Source organism: Cynara cardunculus (assembly GCF_001531365.2).
Source record: "Cynara cardunculus var. scolymus isolate 2C chromosome LG 11, CcrdV1, whole genome shotgun sequence".
In the NCBI taxonomy this organism is placed as follows: Eukaryota; Viridiplantae; Streptophyta; class Magnoliopsida; order Asterales; family Asteraceae; genus Cynara; species Cynara cardunculus.
This window is the reverse complement of record NC_037538.1, coordinates 7,554,145-7,576,995: the sequence shown is the minus strand read 5'-3', so window position 1 is coordinate 7,576,995 and position 22,851 is coordinate 7,554,145. Positions and strand designations below refer to the sequence as shown.

At 35.8% G+C, this 22,851-nt stretch overlaps 2 protein-coding genes across 5 annotated transcripts; one reads left to right on the top strand and one right to left on the bottom strand.

The window, feature by feature from the left end:
- The first annotated feature begins 1,277 nt into the window (after window positions 1-1,277).
- Window positions 1,278-10,101, top strand: LOC112520617. 3 transcript variants are annotated; one of them, XM_025129012.1, is made up of 14 exons: window positions 1,278-1,516; window positions 2,569-2,666; window positions 3,756-3,838; window positions 3,969-4,095; window positions 4,678-4,741; window positions 5,449-5,546; window positions 5,653-5,737; window positions 6,905-6,964; window positions 7,690-7,813; window positions 8,210-8,311; window positions 8,419-8,483; window positions 8,576-8,657; window positions 8,745-8,824; window positions 9,865-10,101. In XM_025129012.1, exons 1-14 carry the CDS (start codon window positions 1,326-1,328, stop codon window positions 9,920-9,922), a joined length of 1,317 nt encoding a protein of 438 aa, XP_024984780.1. In that variant the 5' UTR covers window positions 1,278-1,325; the 3' UTR covers window positions 9,923-10,101. The 3 variants fall into 3 exon arrangements, with proteins under 3 accessions (XP_024984780.1, XP_024984779.1, XP_024984781.1); XM_025129011.1 differs by having other exon boundaries at window positions 6,905-7,015; XM_025129013.1 differs by lacking the exon at window positions 6,905-6,964.
- Window positions 10,071-20,525, bottom strand: LOC112520616. 2 transcript variants are annotated; one of them, XM_025129009.1, is made up of 11 exons: window positions 18,384-20,525; window positions 18,050-18,289; window positions 16,168-16,297; window positions 15,525-15,677; window positions 14,609-14,802; window positions 14,247-14,316; window positions 13,021-13,227; window positions 12,213-12,436; window positions 11,444-11,522; window positions 11,222-11,359; window positions 10,071-10,889 (listed from the first exon to the last, which is right to left on the bottom strand). In XM_025129009.1, the coding sequence occupies exons 1-11, from the start codon at window positions 20,210-20,212 to the stop codon at window positions 10,677-10,679; spliced, it is 3,477 nt and encodes a 1,158-aa protein (XP_024984777.1). In that variant the 5' UTR covers window positions 20,213-20,525; the 3' UTR covers window positions 10,071-10,676. The 2 variants fall into 2 exon arrangements, with proteins under 2 accessions (XP_024984777.1, XP_024984778.1); XM_025129010.1 differs by having other exon boundaries at window positions 12,213-12,340.
- Between the last annotated feature and the right edge of the window lie 2,326 nt (window positions 20,526-22,851).

The window sequence follows — 22,851 nt, the reverse complement described above, 5'->3', positions numbered from 1 at the left end:
TCAAATACAAACTATGTAATTGTTACAAATCCTACAAACCTTGGTTTATTGTGAATCTTAGAGGCGATTATCAAATGCGGATGAGAGTAACTATAAGAACCGATTTAATCCACACTGTTGATTGTGTATATGTACTGTTGGTATCAGTTTGTAAAAATTCATAGTTTGTATTTGAATCTATATACAAGGTTGGGTTCGGGAGAGATATGAAGTTATGATGAGAAGCATAAGAAAAGATTTTCACTCTTGGATCATTCCTAATTGAATGCCAATACTAATAAGACGCACCAAGATGCATCAGATCAAATCCATTCTAAAGGCAATTTATGGATGGGTATGAGATTAAAAGTGATCAACGGTTCATATATCTTTTTACGCTTCTTGCTATAACTTTTCTTATCACATGTTCCTTAGTGTGAAAAGCATATAAGAAGGGACTTAATATATGCATCTCGGTGCACCTTATTAGTTTGATATTCAGTTAGGATTAATTTAATGGTGGAAATATCTTTTCACACCATTCATCATAACTTTCCTTTTTAACGGAATTCAATAATATATATATATATATATATATATGTTAGATTCTGTTATGTTAGAATGGTTAAATTATAACAATACTGTTTAATGTTGTTCCACCTTTTGATAGAATAAAAAAAATTAGTTTTATCACATGAAATTTCGTTTTTAAACGGTTTTACAAATTTATTTTGTCAAAGTTGATACGTTATCCAACTTTTTTGATATATATATATATATATATATATACTAGGTTCGAACTCGTGTATTATACGGGGTAATTTTAAAAAATTAATCATTCAGAAAACTTATTTTACATATATGAATGATCATCGAAAGTGATGAGATGATGAAAATCAGTCTGTTTTCGTTAGATCCGTGAGATCATTTTTTTACACTTGAAACTTCACAAAAAAATGTTGTGAAGGTGAAAAAGGTCGAACATTCACAACAAAAACACTGTAAAAGTTACCTTCGCAGCGTTTTGTTGAAAAATTTCAAGTGTAAAAAAGTGGTATCACGAGTCTCGTAAAAATGTATTGGTCTCACATAATTCAACGTCTATATATATATTTTATTAATAATTTATGATTATTAAGTAAATCAAAACAATATAATAAAAATAAGTATATAAGTTATAAATATCCTATATATTAGTAAAAAATATTATACAATATAATATATTTTGCTTTATGAGATTTTTCTTAACCGATTTCGATACTATAATATTAATTTTATGCCCGCTAAGCAGACATATTGTAACGAAATCAGGATAGAACTCACGCACGACACACACACAGAGCGATATGGCGTGGGCCTGTTCGCGCCATTGGAGCAGCATCAGGACTCCGACGGTGGCTTCCGCCACTATTCCAAAGGAAACCGTCAATTCAAGGGTTCTGGTACTCGGAGGAACCGGTAGAGTCGGTGGCTCTGCCGCCATCGCTCTCTCTAATCTATCGCCTGACCTCCACATCATCGTTGCTGGTCGTAACAGGTTTTGCTCCTTTCTAAATTAGATTCCATAAAAGCTGTTAACAACTCTTCTTAAATTTTACAACAGCGTAACAATGTATATATCGTGTAGAACGAATTTAGCTGCTAGCAGAATCCAGATAACGTGTGTGTGTAAGAGAGAGATTATTTACATAGAAATTATTCGTCTAATTAATGTAGTGTTGGTTTCTTTATCAATTAATTACATTTTAGGTTCTTTTGTTCTTGTTTGGATGTGGTAGAATTTACTGAAGCAAAGAAAAAAGCAATTGAATCAGTTATGTAGTGGTGATATCTATTATTTTGTAATGATAGCGCAGTAGAAAATTTTAAGATATGCGCCCCCTCGGTGCACTTATGAAGTTCTAGATTTGGTAATTCAGAAGCATTACTTTCATATACCTCAAGTAACAAAAATATGAAGGTATGTGTACAATAAATAACAAGAAAAGCTTCTCACTTGTATAGAAATTTGGTATCCAAAAAGTAAACATGTTTTACCACTGATTTTAAATTTTTAAGGACAAATGATCTTTTCCCATCTCAGATACCATGGCGGTGTTTTAAAGGCTGTACATAACATTACCACGTATTATTGCTAAAAACAAGCTATATACAACATTATCCCATATTTAATGCTATCGTTTAACCACACATAATATTAGCACACCATTAGAAATCATAACCACCTGTGGTTACCATGGCTGTGTTTGAAAAGCCTGTCCACTTACATATGTCGAAGGGAACACATTTCTGCTAGTATCATACTGAAGACAATGTAGCATCTTATCTTCTCATGACATTTAAACGGTAACATTTACATCTTTCACCTATATCATTACTATTGTTGGAACAATAAGCACCACTAGTATGTAATGTCTTTGCAGTGAGAAGTAATTACCATAGAAAATCACATCAGTGTGCTTTTTATAAATATATAGAACATTGCATCGGATGAAATTTCTGTGTTCGAAATGGCCTTAAAAGCATTTTGCTTAACATCTTTTACTTCCATAAGCCATATGCTGAATACTCTTATGTGTTATGTGATAGGGAAAAAGGTGCTAGTATGGTGGCCACACTTGGGAAGAACGCTGAGTTTGCTGAATTTGATATAAATGATGTTCAATCACTGGAATCTGCTTTGACTGGTGTGTTAGTACTTTAAAAATATATGCAGAATTGCATTGTTTTCTACTTGATATTAATCATCAATGGAATTGTGTTTATTTTCTTGTGGGTTCTGCATGGTATGGTCTTTTCTAATGTATGAGTACTTCATTTGCTATCGTGGTTAGTAAATAAGTGAGAGAGTTTAATGAATTTCCTTTTATTTCTACACTCTATACTATCCTGCTACTACTTTTATTGTCGGTGACTTCTAGTTCTAGTGCTAGTCCAGATCATGTCTTGTCTTGTTTTTCTCCAACTTGCTTCATACTTATGATGATAGCATTCATAATCTTCATGTTGCCTGCCTTTTCTGTTAAAGATAACTTTAAGTCAGATGCAGGAGAAACTTATAGGATAGATAATTTATTTTTTGAAGACTCATGAAACCACACCTGAGGGCTGACTTTTGTGTCCCACCCATTGATGCACCCTTTGGTAATTCACTGCTCAATACACAACGGTGGGACTTGAAAGCATGGCTGGCCTTCACATATTCTCCAAATGTTCTTTACTATGCCTTCAAATATAAAGTAGACAATGTAAAATGTTCAATGTAATTTGGGCCTCATATTGGATTTTCATATTTTTTGTCAACAAGAACATGAAGGGAATTTATCCCTACACCTATGGTGAGACACTGAAACTACCCCATTTTCTTAAAGATGTTTTTGATGAACAAGCACTGTTGAAGCTTATAAACCCATTTTTGGGCTTGTGGAGGGAGGGAAAACTGCCTTCCCAATGGAAATGTTGTGCTCCTATTACATACCTACACTAGATGCTAACCGACCCTTCATCCAATAGAGGCTGTTCATTTGTATTCCCAGTATAAAACATATGCATTACAAATTAGTATCATTTCATGCTATCAAGTTATACTTAATAAAAGTAGACTACAACATAAGAGATACATCTTGGTCTTTTTTGTTTATATCAGCAAAAAGATGGGGGCGATGCTGTAACCTGTGATTTATATCTTTTTCTTGTTAAGCACTAGTAACTATGTCTAGTATTCTGTCTCTAACAGTTTAAAATTTACTGTCATATAAAATATTCTATGTTTGCAGATGTCGATCTTGTGGTACATGCTGCAGGGCCGTTCCAACAGACGGATAATTGCAGAGTCCTGGAAGCTGCCATACGGGCCAAGGTGAGAACAAGGTAAAGCTAATTCCAAGCTTTCTTGATTTTTTAGTGATCAATGGTTTTCAAAGTTATATGTAGCACAGATTATGTTCATAGAAAGTAATATAACTTCACTAATCTTCATCTGTTATCAGACAGCGTATCTTGATGTGTGCGATGATACAAATTATGCCTTGCGTGCAAAAGCATTTATGAATGAAGCATTGGCTGCAAAAGTTCCAGCAATAACTACTGGTGGGATCTATCCAGGAGTGAGCAATGGTACAAACCTTATTCCAGGACACCTACATGTTCTTGTTAAAATTTACTTGAATAATTGAAAATGCTATTTTTTCATAAAACTTAAATTAATTTTAGATATATAACCAGGATTAAATTTTGAGACTGTTTCCAACTATACACTAAAGGTGATCAAGAGTCACAAGTGTAATTATGAATCTTGATTGTGGCGTTGAGAAATATTTTCATAATCATTCCATTGTTGTCACACACATCTATTTTGGGGATATATAATGTCTTGGGCTTGTGCTTGCTGAATTAAAATGCCCAATTTTTTTTTGTCATCACTGATATTGTTATTATTTGTACCTAGCTCCTTAATTTGGCGAGAAATAGAGCTGAAGGTAACATATGAAATATAAGCCCCTTTATTTAGCAAGAATACTGAAGTCAAAATATGAAAGACTGGGGAGGGATCTTCATTTTTGAGTGTGTCGTTTCATTGTTTGTGTCTAATTGTGCAATTCCATGGTGGAAACTGGAAAAAAGTATTCTTCCTGTTACTGTTCTTTTTCTTATCTACATTGTATATTGACATTATCATTTATCTACTTATCTTGACAGTGATGGCAGCAGAGCTAGTACGTGTTGCCAAAAGTGAAAATGACGATGAGCCTGAACGGCTGAGGTATTCACCTGCTCCACATTTTATGCCATTTGTTGGTTTCTTTCTTTGCCAAGTTCATTTTTCCTATCATACTAACTCTGTCCATGCAGAGTTCGATGGCTTAGCTGGCTATTTTGTTTTTATTTCCTCACACCTTCAGAATTTTCATTTGTTTCAGGCTCTTTGCAATCTTTCCTAAACCTCCATCTGTAATAATACTTGATTAAGTTATGTATTTTGCAAAACTGTGGCTTCTAGCTTGGCTTTCCATTTTTTTGGGTACAATTGAATGTCAATTGGTACAGTTGATTGGTGTGCCCACAACATGGTTACTTACAGGATGAAAATTTACTCTAATGTGCTTAGCTTTCTCATGACTTAATTTTGCAACACTTGAATAATTCAGTTATTATGCTAAATGCAAAGGAAAAGGTGTAAACAATGACTTCCTTCCCCACCCCTTGCTAAGCAAACGAGCGTTAGTTCACTGTGGTCACCCTATGTTCTTTTATGATCAGCAAAGCATGTTAAAAATGTCTTCAATAAGACTCGAAGTGATGCCATCCAGGTTTTGGGTTTGGTACCTTTGGGCCAAAGCTCACTTGGTGATTAAGTTATAGTGTTTTTGTTTTTCATATATTGTCTCAGAAATGTATGGTAGACTTGGGCGTTGTACAATTCCAATGTAAACCTTTACCAAATATTATATAATGATACGCTTGTCTCAGATTCTACTACTACACAGCAGGAACTGGTGGTGCTGGCCCAACAATATTAGCCACTAGCTTTTTACTTCTGGGCGAGGAGGCTATTGCATATAATAAAGGTCCGTTTAAAAGGGAACTTGTAAAATTATGTGTTCCTCTATATGCTTCTCTTCCTAATATTATCCATGTTTCATGATGCTAACCAGTAAGCAACTATTTTCATAGGAGAAAAAATCAAAGTAAGGCCATATAGTGGGATGGTCAACATTGACTTTGGAAAAGGAATTGGGAAGAAAGATGTGTATCTCTTGTAAGTTTTATATTTCACCCTTCATATCTATCAGCAAAACCGCCACACATATGGCTACATCAATGGAGCCATGAACCCTGCAAGGACCATATATCATTATGTTTGCAATTTGAGATCTTACGAACATTCCAATGTTATACTAAACTGAAGATACGATGTTACTTTCATGTCCAACATTAAATTTGCAGATTCAAAACTTGATTATAAATTTTAAAGTTCTTTTCAGAAAAGTTTGGGAACAATGTTAGTGCTAAGAAAATGAAGTGCGGGTGTATACTGTATCCCCGTATCAATTTTGAATCTGCAAAGTAATAGGTCCGCTCTCTTTGAATCTTAAACTGTATTGTTTGGGAATGATTATTTGCACATTCAATGTTTGATTTTCACAATCAGTTTATTATTAGAATTTTGTACACAAACCTGAGACTAAACAGTATTTACTGTTTTGTGTTGGGAATGATGTAATTACTTGACAGCATGAACATTTTATGCATACACAACATGATGTTTGACCAACTACCAAATCTTGGTTCCCTATTGCCACACCACAAGCTAAAGTAAAAATGATTAGATTGAATATGCCACTAAAAGGAAGAGAGAATGAGCGTTAGTTCCCAAATAATAAAGGGGAAGATATATAAAAATAGTGAAAAAAGAAGTTTTGCAGAACCTTATGCAAGGGCCCAGTCATGTTCCACGGTATTAGTTCCTTCTTCCATGAAATCATGTTGGGCTGAAGCAGTTTCACTCTCACTCATCTACGGCATTCAATTATGGAAATTCCATCAACTTTATAGCTGACAGATGCACTCTAATGATATCAAACAGCCTCACTTCATGTATGATAACCAATTTAAGAAAAAGTGCAGAAGCAAACTAGCCTGACACCTGAATTTCCTATTACAAAAAGAAAGGAAAATAGAAAAAAGTTACACAAGAGTCTAGTTTATTCAGATAGTACTGTGGATGTATAAGACTGGAGTGTAGAATACATGACCAGTAAACCAACTTAACTTGGATAGTTAATATTGCATAAGAAACCAAGGAGAAGTAGGTTTGTTGAAGGTTGTAAAGTTGACTGGAGCCGGTTATGAGGTTTTATAGATTCGTTATATCCTCTTCTTGGTACTAGTCTCCTTTACTAGCTGGTGCATTCAAATTTCAAAGGTCCATGCTGGAGATGGCCAAACCACCTCAAATCGTGCTGCATCGCCTTCTCCTCATCCAGTACGACTCCAACCTTCTCCCATATGTCATAATTTCCAACTTTATCCCCGAGTGCGTGTTACACTTTCATCTCAATGTTCCTTTTCTGCTACTTATTCTCCATATTCCATGCCCTGTAGTACAATTTGAAAAACAACAGTATATAACATTAACATTTAGAACTTGCTTATAACCAAACCTTTTTAAAAACCTTTCTTATAGCCCATTTGGATAAATTATGATGCACTGTTTTGGTTGATTGTTTTGCAGTGCTTTCTACACCTTATTTTGATAGCCAATTAACCAAAATAGCCAATCCCATCAACCAAATTCACTTTTTAGCCACTTCTCAAAGTCTCTTCTCAAAATAGCCAATCTTTACGCAAATGCTTTAAGCATGTGTGTAAAGATTGATTTCTGAGAAAAAAAGGAAAAAAAAAATCCTTACACATACGCTTAAGGATTCTTTAAGCAGAAATTTGAATCCTTATGCAGAAATTTGAATTTTTCAAATTTCTGCAAAAGGATTCAAATTGCGTAAACTTTGGGGAATTCAATTGAAAAAGTGCCTAAAAGTGAAGTTGGTTGGGGAGATTGGCTATTTTGGTCAATTTCCCTCACAAAAAGCTACAATTTTCTTGACACAAGATAAATTTTAGACATGGATGAAAATGAGAACACAAAAATTACATAGCATAGGGAACTTTGACTGGCTCGTTTACATATGAAACCTCCTCTGCTTTCAGGAATTTGCCGGAGGTGACAAGTGCCCATGAAATCCTAGGAGTTCCAACTGTCAGTGCTCGATTTGGAACTGCGCCATTTTTCTGGAACTGGGCAATGGATGCAATGGCACGTTTCGTTCCTCCTGTAAGATGTACATGCAATGATTGCAATCTATTTTTCTACGTCAATATCCATTTACTGCTTGGTATAGCAATCTTGTTACCGTCTGTTAGATTTCATTTCTTGTTCAAGTCTATCTCAGATATTAAACACCGATGATCAATGATTATTTTTGTCTTATAGTCTGTTTTTTTTATTAACCTGGATATCCAATCCGCTATTCGAACCGACTAATCATAGGGCGACCACCCACTTTGCGGGTAGCCCGGAGTCACCGCATTTGAATAGAATTTGGAAACCTCCAGCTTTTGCCCTCCCTCACAAAAACTGTTGTTCAATTATGTACTATAAAACTTCGAGTAGACGTTACTTTCAAAAGGTTCTGACATGCATCTTATATGTTTCCTTGCAATTTCTTAGGAACTCCTAAGAGACAGAAGCAAAGTACAAGAGATGGTTCGGTTATTTGATCCAGTAGTCCGTGCTATAGATGAAATTGCTGGAGAGCGTGTCGCACTGAGAGTAACTTATTTGAAAATCTCTCTTTTAAATCTTCATTCATAAGAGTTTCACAGTGTCAACTTACTTCTTGTAACTTAATGGTTTTTTCCTTTCTTTCTTTTGAGCAGGTTGATTTGGAGTGTGCAGGTGGACGACATACAATTGGTGTTTTCAGTCATAAAAGACTCTCTGTGTAAGTAATATTTTCCCCGAACTTCCCCGTGAAAGAATTAATGGAGAATTATTTTAAAAAACTTGTATCATGTGTACATGAATGCTTTTCAGATCCGTTGGAACTTCAATAGCTGCATTTGCTCTTGCTGTTCTCGAGGGTAGTACACAACCTGGTGTATGGTTTCCAGAAGAGGTACACAACTACACACCACAGGCACATAAACTAGTTCCTGAAAGTGTGGAGCTTTTATGCATTTATTCTTTTCCACTCTTTGTATAGCCTGAAGGGATCGCCATTGAAGCTCGGGAACTACTCCTTGAACGTGCGGCACAAGGGACAATTAGTTTCGTAATGCACAAGTATGATTATTCTCTCCCTTCGTTTTACATTTCCATCTGCCCCTATATACTGAAGTGCTTGGTATTATTCTCACATTATGAAGCCTTGATAAACTTATGTAAGAGCTTTTTGTTAACAACTTGATGAGACTCACAACTTATTCTGTCAACTATACATTACTGTTTGGTTGTGACTTAATGATATAGAAACTAGAAAGTGGTTTATTCAATAAGATTCTAGGAGGAGCTTTATGTCGAAATCAAGTTTTTTCCAAACTTGTCCCTTTCAATTAAAAAACACACTCTTTGCATCTATGGAAAAAACGCTCCCAATATATACAGACATATTAATCCACACGTTCAACTTTAACCATACATTGACTTAATGGAAAAACAAACAAACAGCCAATGTGTTCCTATAGTCTCCCACTTTGAAGTTAATAATCTTAAAGGAAAATTATGAAAAAATGTCAATTTATTGAAGTTTGGAATAACAATTTGGAGAAACCAGTCCCTGTGCTTCACAGACCAAGCTCATAAAGGAGTGATTGGACGGTCTTTAGAAAAGAGTCAGTTGTTTAAAAACCATGGAACTTTGGTCTTAAATCTATTTCCCTTCCATTAACATTCAAAATCCGTATATAAAATCTAGAAACTTAAAGTTGCACTTGTTTTCATCTAATGACCTACTATTTATTTATTAAACGCCTATACATTTTAAAAGAAAAAGGTTAATTGCTAAAAGACCATGGAACTCTAATTCTTAATTTTAGTCCATGAACTTCGAGAAGGCATGATATATATGCGTTTGTGTGTATATACATATACATATACATATTATATATGTACATAAACATGCGTATGCCCATATGTATGTGTTGTATCCAATATCTGCAAAATTACCTTTCTTTCTAATCCAAGGTAATGCCCCTCTATTGACAAGTCCAATATCATGTCAGATTCATATCTTCTTTGATGTACATGAACAACTTTTAGAAGTCACTCACATATGAATTTTTTGTATACAATGAAGTAAGTAGTCTCCTTCTTTGTATACGCAGGGCTCCATGGATGGTGGAAACAAAACCTAAGGAGCTTGGTCTTGGAATATATGTGTAATATCCCAACAGAGGTTGGAGTTTGATCTATGTTTAATATCCCTACAAATTTCTTCAGGTTTACAATATACCACAGCTTGAATTTGTGCCAATAGAGAGTTTCAATGTTCAAAACAACAGTATGCTACTAACACTATGCTATATATTCATCACCACAAGAAAATTATTCATTCATTGAACACATGCCATTCAAAAACATAGAAAAAATTCACTCTTTTGATGGGATTCTATATAAACTCACAACACAATGCCTATATACACATCACACAGTATAATCAAAGGAAGGCTCGAGGTAGTCTATTGCACATAGGTATATCTCACTCAAAAGTAAGATATGAGGGTTGACATGTATGCATACTTGTCCTCTGGTCCAAAGGGTTGAGCAATTGTTTCCATGCCCAACTTGTGTCAAAGTGTGCGAAAAGGAAAGAAGAACCAAGACCGGTAAGAGTTTTGGTCAACTGTCCTTTTGTTTATCAGTATACTTTATGGTGTTAGCAGTTTTACCAACACTATACACACACACACACACAGAGCTTGTCCTCACCAAAACAAAAAGTCATATGCTAGATCTCAACCTTAAGGACTGATAAGAGTTGGGAACTCTTCATTGAACTTCCTTTGTATATCCTTGGAGTCCTTTAGTTCTCCAAAACCATATGCTTTGCATGCTTGACTTGCAGTTTAGCTACAATTTGTTTAACGGTTTGGACTTTTCAAAGCGTTGATGGCAAACTTGTTCAGGAAAACCATTACTAGTACCTGGAATACCTATATGACGAGTCGGGCTTTTCGGAGCCTGTAGACTGGGTATTGACATTGGGTCTCCAAGAATCCTGCCATTCACGCCGGTTTGTACTTTGCTCAAATGCAGAGTTTTGGCCTTCTGCAGCCATTCTTGATGTGTTGCTTCTAGTAAATCTATGGGGTTCATTTCTCATCTCTTCGTCTTGATCATATCGTGACCTCTAGAAAAAAGTTAGCATGAATGTTAAAGAAAAATATCATACAATTTGGGTGGGGGAGGGAGGGGATAGTATGTGTGTGTAGGGGAATAATCAAATGAGAACCACAAAAAGATTGAGAATCCTAAGAACTAGTAATCATGTGTTGTTTCACAATTCATGTGAAAATGCAGTGTTGTTTCACATTGTCATTATTTTTAATGTGTATTTTGTCTCACATTTTGAAGTAACACATTATGTGTGGTTCTCATAGTTGTCAACCTTTTTAGGGATCTCATTTGATTATGCCCCTATATACATATATATGCTTCTCATATCATTTTGAAAGAGAGAACCTTTGAAGGGTTGGAAAGTACAGCATATGCTTCTCCGATCATTTTGAAAAGCCTATCCGCATCTTTGTGGACATTTTCAGCTATTTCCTTCCATAGCCCATCATCTCCATCATCATTTCTACCGAGTGATTGAGCAGCCTACATCAGCAAAACGTGATTGTTAGGGAAGAAGAAACCCAATTTCATAGTCTTGGAACAACACTATTAAATTTCAGAACTTACCTTATCAGGATGATGTCTAAGTGCAGCTTTCCTATATGCCTTTTTGATATCTGCTGCAGAAGCAGTTGATTCAATTCCCCTGTAAGGTTCAAAAGTATACCATTGTTACTTAATAACATAAGTAACCCTATTGGATTTCCAAGGGTCAAGGAGCGTGCCCTCATATACAATATTTCGTTGTTCCCGTGACTCGAACCTATGATCTTTCAAGACCCTTACTAGTTTCTCCAAGGATGTCCTTAACGTTACTCTTTTAGTATCAAACGAACCCAGTGAATCCCACACAGAGTGGGTCTAGGGAGGGTAGGATATAAGCAGACTTTACCTCTACCTCAGACGGTAGAGAGGTGTGAAGATCCCCTACTTATAGGCTCGCTCTTTTAATATTAAAACCATCTTTGAACATCAAGACGTGATATAGCATCAGTTCCTTGCGTTTGGTATGCAGAAGGGGTCAAACCGGCAAGAGTGAGTTAAGCGAAATAATTATGTAGAGTTTTAGGGTTTTAATTTGACAGGGGTAGTTTAGTAATTTACCAATCTTCTCACTGTCTCCGTGATTTATGTTCCACTTGTTCTGGTGGGACAGAAAAAATACATGTGTGACAGTCCGAGTCTAGTGTCGCGTCAAACACAACACAGGACAACAGGTAAACACACCGTAAGTGTGGAGGTCAAAATAACAGGCATCACAGTTGACAGGTAGAATAACGTATTATGCATAGATGTGAATCTGAACTTTGTAACGCTTATCAAAACGAATACTTACAGTATGAGGTACATATTTAACGGAATTCCCTTTCTGGATTCTTCTTCAACATCAGCAAGCCGTGCCTGAGTTTGCTTTAGCTCATTCATATGGCTTATTTTATCAGTTGCTCCACCTTTTTCCTCCACCTGCATTGTTAGAAGAGATACCAGTTTCTGTAGATCTATTGCTGCCTGTCCATAGTCTCTAATCATCTCATACAAGCTGGCTCGTCTAGAAATTGCCTGCATTAGTGTTTTAATAATTAAGCCAATATATATATATATATATATATAATCTGTTTCGACCTCTTGCAAAGTAACAAAGAGAAAATGGTCTCTGAGAAGATGGCAATGATTGTGTTCACGAATGATAGGTGACAAATCGCTGCACAATGCTACGACTGCAATGCAGCATATGCGTTTGTTGCTTTCGGTACGCTTTTGGTGCCACAACTAGACCAGGACTAGACGAGACTGAGTAGGAAAACGGAAGTTTTTCTATCCCATCAAAATAGGTGGAACAAAAACCGGGAATGTGACAAGGGTGGTAAATTACTACTAAACTACCCATATCAAATTAAAACCTTACAACCTTTCACAATTGTTTCACCCACCGACCTCACTCTCCCCGTCCAGTCTAGTTTAATCCTATTTGCGTACCAAACATACCATATATGTCTCCAAGAAGACTTGAACTCACAACCTAGGGATTACTGAGAGATCTAATACCACTGGGTCAAAGACCACTTGGTAGGGGTGCAACACGAGACATCTCAAACGGTTAGCCATCCTAGTACCAATCGTGCAATGCATGTTATATAGCGAACCTTTAGATAGTTTGGATCGAGGGCTATAGCTAGGCTGCAATCTGCAATAGCGTCTGTGATTTGACCCAAAGCTCTGTAAGCTGCAGCACGGTTGCAAAAACATATTGCTGCAAACGGACGAGATTCAACTTTGCTTGATAAAGCAGCAGTGTAATGCTCGACTGCTTCTGTATGCTTTCCGGATTTATATGCTTCATTTCCTGCTGCCTGCATGCAGAAATAGATATATCAAATTACGACATACAGGGTTCATACCATCTTACTTTGGAGTTCATGGTTGAACGAGCCATTTTTCGGGTTGGAAATCGCCTGAATTCTTTTAGACTCGAGTAGAAGAATGTAACCATACTGAATTACATAGTAAACATATGACCCCCATTGAATATACCATCAAACTTACTATTTGATGACGTGGCATGTCAACGGATCTCATATCTATTTTGTATAACCAACACGCCATATGAGGTATAGGGAAAAGGCCCCAAAAAAATGAGTAACACCTTAATAACCGTTTATCTGTACATTATTCACATATGAATACAAGTAATTGAAGATCCTTTCTGGTTTTTATGCACACGTGCATACTGTATAGATGAATGGCTACTAAGGTGTTTCTCAATTTTTCATTTTTTGCGGTTTTTCCCTAAAGCAAGCCTTACCATCCTATGTAGTCAAATGATAAGTTTGATGGCATATGTGATGAGATGCATATTCAAATGAAAACCATAAATATTTTAAAAACCTTGGAATCAACTATTCATGAACTATTCATGATGAATATTATATTACACATGATGAAGAGTATTATTAATGAAAACACAAGATATCCACGATGAATAATAATCACAAATAATTCATGAAATAGTTAGTTCTCAAGTTTCTTAAAATATTTACCGTTCTCTTATGAACTTCCCCTACGTGGTGGACGCCATATATTTACCTTAAATAAAATGTACAATAACACCAATGTATGATAGTTCATTCTGAAATCAAGGAATTTTAATGCCAAAAATGGTCTTGTATCGCATGTTTTCGACAAAACGAAATAAAGAAAACTTGTGGGCCAAAATCGAAGTCACTAATTTCAAGAAACGATCTCTAACGGACAAAAAAGTAAATTCAAAATTGAAGCCTTACCGGAAAAGAAATTGTGGTATTCTTTTAGGGACGACCCAAAATGGAAAGTGTTAGCAAAAGACGGAAGTAAAAAGTACTTAGAACCATACCTTGCGAGATAAAAGCTCACGTATTGTATCGGCTAAAGGTATTGCTGATTCTTGATTCCTGTCTTCTACCCTGGAATCATTCGCACAAGAATTTCATCTTTTGGTTTTGAAATCCGTTGAATAAGAGCATTAAACGTCCAAATTTCTATTTTAGTTTGTTCCAAAATAAATGTCTCCTTAATTACAAGATAAAGAAATTCATTGCTCCCTCCGTTATTATAGGTAAATTTGTCATTTAGTTAATTAAAAAGTGTAATAATGACACACTTTCAGAACTCCATGTCTTTCTCATTTGGGATATACTGCAAGGGTTTATTGTATTGCATATCCGTAATTGAAGAGAAGGAAAGAAAAATCGACACCTTTGTGTAATATGGCCTGAATTCTCTTGTTTTTTGATAAATTCAAGAGCTTCGTCTAGCATTCCTAAATAGAAGTAGGATGTAACGATCAGGCGTGATCTCCATAGCGTAGAAGAAAAGCTTGTGGGTGTGTCTACTTCAACAGAACTAAGAGTCTGCTCGCACACTTGAATCGCTTGTTTGTACCTCCGCAACTGCAAAATCAGAAAAAAGTACGAAAAGTTTCAGCTTTTCTTTCTGTAGTCATGGTATCTGACATATTTGGCTTAACTGGTAGTTAAATTATGCAAAAGACCCTCTCCACATGAACTGGACAGTTTTTTTAAGTTTTTCGACTACTCCATCCCAAAATCAATGTCCACGATGAAAAAGGTACGCGGTCTTAAAATTTGGAAATATTACATTTTTTTAATTAACTAAATGACAATTTACCCTTAATCGTAAAGGAAATAACGAAATTAAGGGTAGAATTGGAAAGTAGGCACTTGCTTTTGAATATGGACACTTATTTTTAGACAAACTAAAAGCCTAAATAGATATTTCAGACACTACTTTGGGACGGAGGAAGTATTAGGATGGGCATCAAAGAAACAAATAGCACCTACTGGAAATAGAACCAAAAACTTGTGCGATGTAATACTATCTCTGTCCCAAAATAAGTGTCCACGTTTTTATTTTAGTTTGTCCCAAACTAAATGTCCACTTTCAAAAATAAGTACTTATTTTCTGATTCTACCCTTAATTATGAGATGGAGAAATTCATTACTCCCTCTATTATTAAGAGTAACATTTCTAAAAATGTATGCCTTTTTCATCGTGGACATTTACTTTGTGATGGACAGAGTAATAAATGTTAATGCTATTGTGTACGAGTACACAAGTGGACGTCCAAAAGCATCCTACAAATAACACAAACCATGAAAAGAGCTTCCGCTTTTATTTGAAGCAATTTCTCCGAGCAAGGGCTTATCTGCAAGGCTTCATCGATGACACTTAATGCAGATTTTATCTCTTCAGAAGCTTGTCTTTGGGGAAGATCGCTATAATGCTTAATGCAGTCCAACACTTTCTGGATAAGTAAAAGCGGCGAAGACGGTTAAAAATATTGCAGATTAAGACAGCTTTGAGACTAAATAATAAATACAAAGAATATCAAGTTGAAAAAGTTACAGAAATATCTGTGTATCGTGAGATGCTGTTACACATTATGACAACTGAAGTAGAAAGAGAGAGAAAAATGCATTAAAGTGTGGTTTAGTTCCTATTTAGCATAACTAAGATTTTTTTTTCTCAATCGATGTAACCATGTTTCAAATTTCCTATTTAGTATCCAATTTGACCACTGACCTGCTAATCTTGTAACATTTAATGACGTGAATACCCGTTTATGAAAGGGTTACGTGTGAAATGGATGACATCCACATCATCAAATCTTACAGTGTGTCGGAACTAAGGCAAACCTTGTTGCATTTGACCAATATTACATATTCTATTAGATTAATTGCAAAATTTTGGAATGGATGGAGTAAGTATTAGATTTAGAAGAAAATGTGCATTACCTGTGTCTTTTCTAGACCCTCAGAGGCTTCTGCTATTACTTTACCGTCCACACTGTTGTCAGTTCCGGATTGCAAGCACTTCATATATTGCTGTTTTGCATTTTCAGGTTCTCCAATAGCAAGGTAACAACTGCATATATATACAGATATTAACAAACGAAAGCAATGGAATATAAGTTCAAATTGAACAGAAGGTTCAGAGTTCAGCAGTATAAAGCAATGAGTCCCCAATTAAGGGTCATAGTGCCACCCCCACCCCTCGAAAAAAAAGAGGTTAAGGGTTCAAACCTCAAAAGATGTGAGGATTGTGCGTGACTATTTTCCATATATACTTCAAAAGATAAAAATAAAAATAAAACATAAAAAATAAAGAAATGAGTCGCATGCCGTAAAATCATAAAGCAGATTTGTGTTTGATATTGTATGATCGTAGAGGCAAAATATATAATTAATCCTATATAATTTGTTTTTGTTTGATGACACATTAGAAATCCATGCCTGAAATGTGTTGAAATGACCAATATACTCCTCTCTTTAAATCTACAAAAAGTAATACTCATTTAGGTCATCCCTAATGTTATATTCATTTATCTCCACCACCAATGCTAGCTCCTTTGTTAACCGTTTAACCTCCGGTAACAAATGAAGAACATAAAAAAAAATCTTTAGTGATGAAGAAGAATTCCCCATGCACTTCTCCAGCAAAAATCCATAAACAATGAACAATTCCTATCCCCATTTTACTGGTCAATTCTTTCTCCATTTGCTTCTCTTTTCCGACATCCATCACTGAACCTCTGCTGGAGCTAACTGTACCTCTGCCAGTTTATGCTCCTGGTAGTATTTGTCAAACCCCAATTCAGTTTACTTTAATTCAATCCACTTTAGTTCATTCACATGGCAAATGGCCTAACCCAGCTTCCTACGTGATTTTATTAAGAGAAGAAATTACAGAGAGTATATAATGGGCAACAAGCTAAAACCTTAATTTAGTATCTACTTCAAATAGTACGAGCATAAGGACAAAATTAGCTCAATATCTAACACTCACACTCCTAAAAGTTGTGTATCTAACAGTGGGTTTGTCAATATGTTGGCCATCTGATCTCCTGCGCAAAGCCAAACTGGCTCCATAGGTGCGGGTTCATGAGCAGTTTCGACCACCTTTTCTCCTAGTAAATGATGGCTGACCTCTGTATACTTTGTTCAATCATGAAAGATCTCGTTCTGGAAACATGCATAGCTCACTGAACTGAGTTCAAATATCTCATCGGTCTCCTATCTTTTAAGGTCTCTCCATCATCATAAGAAGCACGGCATTCGACAATGGGGATCATATTGGAGTCAGCTATTCAACATTCAAGCATTCCTACTTCAAGATGAAATTACGGACCTAAGCCCCCTTAAAGTGACTCATCTCCTAAGTCCTATCCAGATCTTTGTTGGCTCGGTTCATGCATGTAGATTTTTATGTATTCTTCTAGGGACAACCCAAAATGGAAAGCGTTGGCATTGTCTTTTGGGACAGACTACAGAGGGAGTAAAAAATACCCTTTAAACCATACCTTGTGAGATAAAAACTCACGTATTGTATCAGCTTAGTGATGTATGTAAATATGCTTACTGCCACATATGATTGAATAGGTGGTCTGCACAACCACATCATGGTGGTGGACATGCCTTGCTCTAATATGCCATTCATGATTTATTCCAACCAAACAAAGATAAAAGTGATATAAACAAAAGGAGTGTAATATCCGTCATAGAACCTTAATAAATCAGAATTAATCAATTAGCATGCATTTTTTCATGTGATTAATGACGAGGGAATGAAGCTAAAAATTCAGCAAACAAATAAGTCCATAGAGGAAGTCAAACTTACTGTGCAGCTCGAACTTGAACCTTGAGAAAGTTTGGATCTATGGTGGCAGCCATCAGACAGTCTCCTAATGCTTCTCTCATCCTTCCAAGAGAAATCCTGGTTGCTGAACGATTGCTATAGCACAGCATCAAAGCCCTAAGGCAGCTTCTAGATTGCTCACTTTGAGACACAGAGTTTAACCCTTGTGTGTAACAATCCTCTGCTTTAGCCAGATCACCATTACTGTAAGCTTGGTTTCCCCTGATTCAAATCACCAAGAGTGCTTTCAACTAACATGCCCCCATTAACTGATACATAAAAATGAAATGTAAGACTACAAGTCAGAATCTCATACCTCAATCGCCATTTCTCACAGGCTTCCAGTGCTCTTTTGCTGGAAGATGAAGTTGTGACGATTTTATGCTGAAAATCTTGTTCATTTACTGGTTTTAAGTTATCCTTTTTTTCGCTTGATGATATAGATGAATCAACTTTTTGGCCCTTCCCAGGAGAAAAAATAGAAGAATTCCCTGAAATTGGGAAAAACTCTGCAGAGGATGATGGCACATAAGAGTTTTTGGCATCAGATGTGGAACTGTAAGAATCATGAATAACTTTTAGTGGATGTTTCTTTTTATGCTGACGTGTGTCTGATGGAAATTGACGTGGACTAGATGGAGATGCGGCAAAGGTGAAGCTATCCTTGCTGGTATGATCTGATTTCGAAGCAAAATTAAACACCCGCATGGCAGCACTTTCTTGCCTCCCAGAGGTTGCAGTTGAACTCTCGTCAGAATCTAGTGCCGTAACAAAAGTATCACTACTGAATTCCAGATTTTCAGTTGCAGACTTGAAGCTTTCTGTCGCAGAAACTTCATTAATATGAGACTCAAAAACTTCATCTCTTGCTAAAGAGGGTTTCAAATCACCATCACTAATGTCCAAGCATTGTATGCTGCCAAGCAGGTCTTCATCGGTTGTGACATTTGAGATCATTATATGTGATTCACTTGACACACTATTTTGGTCATCAATTTGTGAACCCTCCTCTGATGTCAAAGAAGTTTCTCTATAACACTTGTCATCTTGTGTTTCATGATACGGAGAAATATCCATTGGCGAGTATGCTTCAGAAATGTCTACATTTTCAGACCAGCTTCTTCCACTAAACCCAAAATCTTCTCTAAACCTTGATTGACCAACAATGGGTTTTTTCGGTTTCCCTTTCTTTTTCTTCGACTTAGTGTCTTTAACAGATTCCTTCTTTGCTTCAAATCTATTCAAGCCAGAAAACATGTTACTCTTCATATCGGGTGTTTTGAATTCTACATGTGGAGCCCCTATATCATCCAATTTGCTTGTAAAAGCAAACTCAGCCATTTTTTCAGATCTTCTAGACGAAGAACGAGATGTTTCTCCATCTCCACTTACTTTAAGCTCACACATCCTATCAGATAATAAATTAGCATAGGCCTCTTCTTCATTGCACTGATTGCCAGTCTTCGTGTTCTGTACGAATACAGAACTTCTGAAATTATCACTTCCAGAATAAATATCCTTGGGATCTTTGAGGTTCATCCTTTTCATCTCATTTTCTAATTCTAAAGCCACATTTGTACCAACAGAATTCATGAATTGGCTTTTCTTTATTGGATCCTCTCCTTGAGAATTCTTTTCTTTATTGTTGATTTCCTTTGGCAGTTCGTCCACCATCGATGGGGTGTCAACACTCTTGTTGTTTTCACTTCCGAAAGCATTGTTACCAGTTGCATCAATCTTCAATCTGGACATATCATCAAGAATGGCATTAACATTAACTCCCGAATATGAACTGGAATTGTTGCCTCTGTTTGCACCAAATAAAAGCGCCTCCTTAGCAACACTTCCAGAACTCAAATTTCCCAAAACCGATTGAGATGAACTCCCAAACTGGTTAAACCCTAGACCACGATCAACACCTGCCACTCGGTTATCCAGGGGATTAGTAGGCTTGTGATTATGAGTAGATGTTTGCTTTCTCACTTTCAGAAGCCGTGGTCGGGAAAGATTCGAACCTGAACTAGTCGCAGCGCCCACGCCAGACTTCCTGGAAGCCGCCAACGGCTGCGAATTAAACCCCAAAACCGGATTCGTTTCGTTGAAATTCGAAAATCCGTTATTCGAATTCGATGACGAAGAGTTCATGTTGTTGTAATGATTACAAAAATCGACGAGAAGACTCAAATGACGAAAACTGACCAGTGGATGAATCTAAAAACGCCGGTGGCAACATCTCCTGCGGGATGGAGGCATCAAATCTGTCGGTTGTTTCTGAATAACTTCTTCCCGATCAACCTTGATGCATTCAGGCATCCAAATAACAGATTTAGTTGTATCCCTGACTTCGATTTGCAAAGAGAATCCTCATTCCATGCTATGTTAATCTGTGTTTGTTCTTGGTTATCCAGAGGAATCTATCGGGCCCTGGGTTCCATCCTCACTGTTTTTCGTGTTCATATGATTCCTCTTTCCTTTGTTCATGGCTGTCCCCATTCAAAAAGATTGGAATTTGGTTTTCCGAGGGGAAATATTTTCTTTTAGCCCCCATACTTTACACCTTTCACAAAATAGTCCTTCAATTTAATTTACAAACCAAATACTCTACAACAAACTAAGGGTTCGTTCACCAAATGCTTACCAGAATAAGTGTTTATCAAGAAAATTCAACACTATCTTTTATTTACCGGTTAAGATTTTAGTCCATCAAGATGGTATTATATGCAACAATTTACCATGTAACCACTAACCGTGGTAAGAGTCGTCTCCATCACTTAACGGGTAAAACTCTTAGTCCTTGCATTCGTTCTTACCGGGTAAGATTATTGGTCTTTGTCATATTCATCCGATACGGTAATGTGACTTAGTAAGAGCTTACCCCTTAGTATTGGCACGTTTGTTAGCAGCTTAATGAGGATCAGAGTTTATTTGAACTAGGGGTGCTTAAAAATCCGACCAACCCGATCAACCCAACCCAAAGCAACATGATGTCTAATCGAGTTGTAAAATTGTCAAACCGTAGGTATTGAGTTGATATTGGGTTACTATTATTTGAACCCAACCCAATCCGATGAACTCGATATCCTTTTATTTATTGGATTTAATATGATTGTTGAATTTCTATTGATATGTACATTAGACAATTTCACTATAATGTATGCTCTTCATATACATATATTTTCAATCTATTTACATCTTCATATAACTCATTTGTATATATGTTCAATAACTGTGAACATACATATGTAAATTGAGAAAAATAACTGAATATGATATACGTAAGAAGTATGGATAAGTTGTATCAAATGGTTGATGATGAAAAATAAATTATGAATAGAGAAATAACATATTATAGGTTAGAAAAATATTTTTAAAATACCAGAGTATCAACCCGACTAACCCGACCAACTTGTACGGGTTGGGTTGGGTTGCACTTTTGGTTCGGGTTGAGTTGGGTTAAGATTTTTCAAACCGCAAGCATTGGGTTGGATTGTTCAAATGTCTTCAACCCGATCAACCCAACCCATGAGCACCTCTAATTCGAACAACCATACATGACTGTTTGGTGGTGGCTTTATGATATAAAAGGTGGTTTATTCACTAAGCTTCTAGGGGAAGCTTTATGTAGAAATACAAGTTTTTTCCAACCTACCTCCCTCGGTTAAAGAATACACTAATTTCATTTATAAAAAAACTCTCCCAAACCAAAAACTTCTAAATCTATACAAAACAAATTAATGTAGACATACAGTTTTATCCATACATGACATGAAGGAAAGTCTCATACACATACGATGGTTAGATATCTTGTTTTATTATTGATTGAAATAACCATTTAACACTTTCATGAAATAATGTAGCAACCTTGATTCTTATGTGTTTAAACCTCACACTTTTAAGTAGGTCTCGAGATCGAATTCAACAAACCCCTCATACGTTCAGTATTGAAGTTGCACCTGTGATTGCAAGATGTAACAAGTGACAATAATCAAATTGAATCTCAAACGTCTTCTGAAAAAATGTTTCCTAGTCGTCCTTAGAGATGTCATCCATTTACGTTGTGGTACGAAACTTGACTTGTGTTTGAATGTGGAACGACATGTCTTACAGACGTTAAAACAAATAATTTTACTGATCTATATTTCATATTTCAAGACCATCTTATATAAATCAGAAGTGAAATCAGACTTCAGATTTCAGCACCTCTTAAAAAATAAACGTCACATAAGCCTTGAATGTACTCTTTGATGGTTGGATCATGGCTAACTTTTATGCTTGTGAATGGTGTAATAAGACATGTTTACGACGACGTTTGTGGCTTAAAATTATTTTTAAGTAATTAGTTATTGACTAAATACATTAATTAAATTATATTTTAACTCCAAAAGTTATAATTTATATGTTGTTGATATTTGCTAAAAGATAAGAAAAGAAAAGCAATATAAGGATTTAAATGGGCCGACCCAATCCATTTGGCCCATTATCATCTAAAAAGTGTCTTATCCGTTTGACCCACCATCATCCAAGGATTTTTATTATTAATTTTGATAAAAATTAAGGAATTATAAAAATATCTATATCTATATCTATACTATATTATAAAACATTTGGCTAAAACTCTTAAAAACTCTTAAACTCTTAAAACTCTTAAACTCGTTCATCCCTATCCGATTTCATCCCATAACTGAATTTGTGTAACTAACTGCAGATAAACACAATCAAATACATGATAAATATCTCATTTTAAATATAAAAAATTTAAAATATAATTAGGATAATCATTGAGT

Coding starts and splice junctions, on each gene's coding strand:
- LOC112520617 (XM_025129011.1), top strand. CDS start 1,326: ATGGCGTGGGCCTGTTCGCGCCATTGGAGCAGCATCAGGACTCCGACG. Junction 3,839..3,968: donor AAGCTGCCATACGGGCCAAG/GTGAGAACAAGG, acceptor ATCTGTTATCAG/ACAGCGTATCTTGATGTGTG. Junction 8,825..9,864: donor ATTAGTTTCGTAATGCACAA/GTATGATTATTC, acceptor TTGTATACGCAG/GGCTCCATGGATGGTGGAAA.
- LOC112520616 (XM_025129009.1), bottom strand. CDS start 20,212: ATGAACTCTTCGTCATCGAATTCGAATAACGGATTTTCGAATTTCAAC. Junction 14,803..15,524: donor AAGCGGAAGCTCTTTTCATG/GTTTGTGTTATT, acceptor CTGATTTTGCAG/TTGCGGAGGTACAAACAAGC. Junction 11,360..11,443: donor TTAGACATCATCCTGATAAG/GTAAGTTCTGAA, acceptor TTGCTGATGTAG/GCTGCTCAATCACTCGGTAG.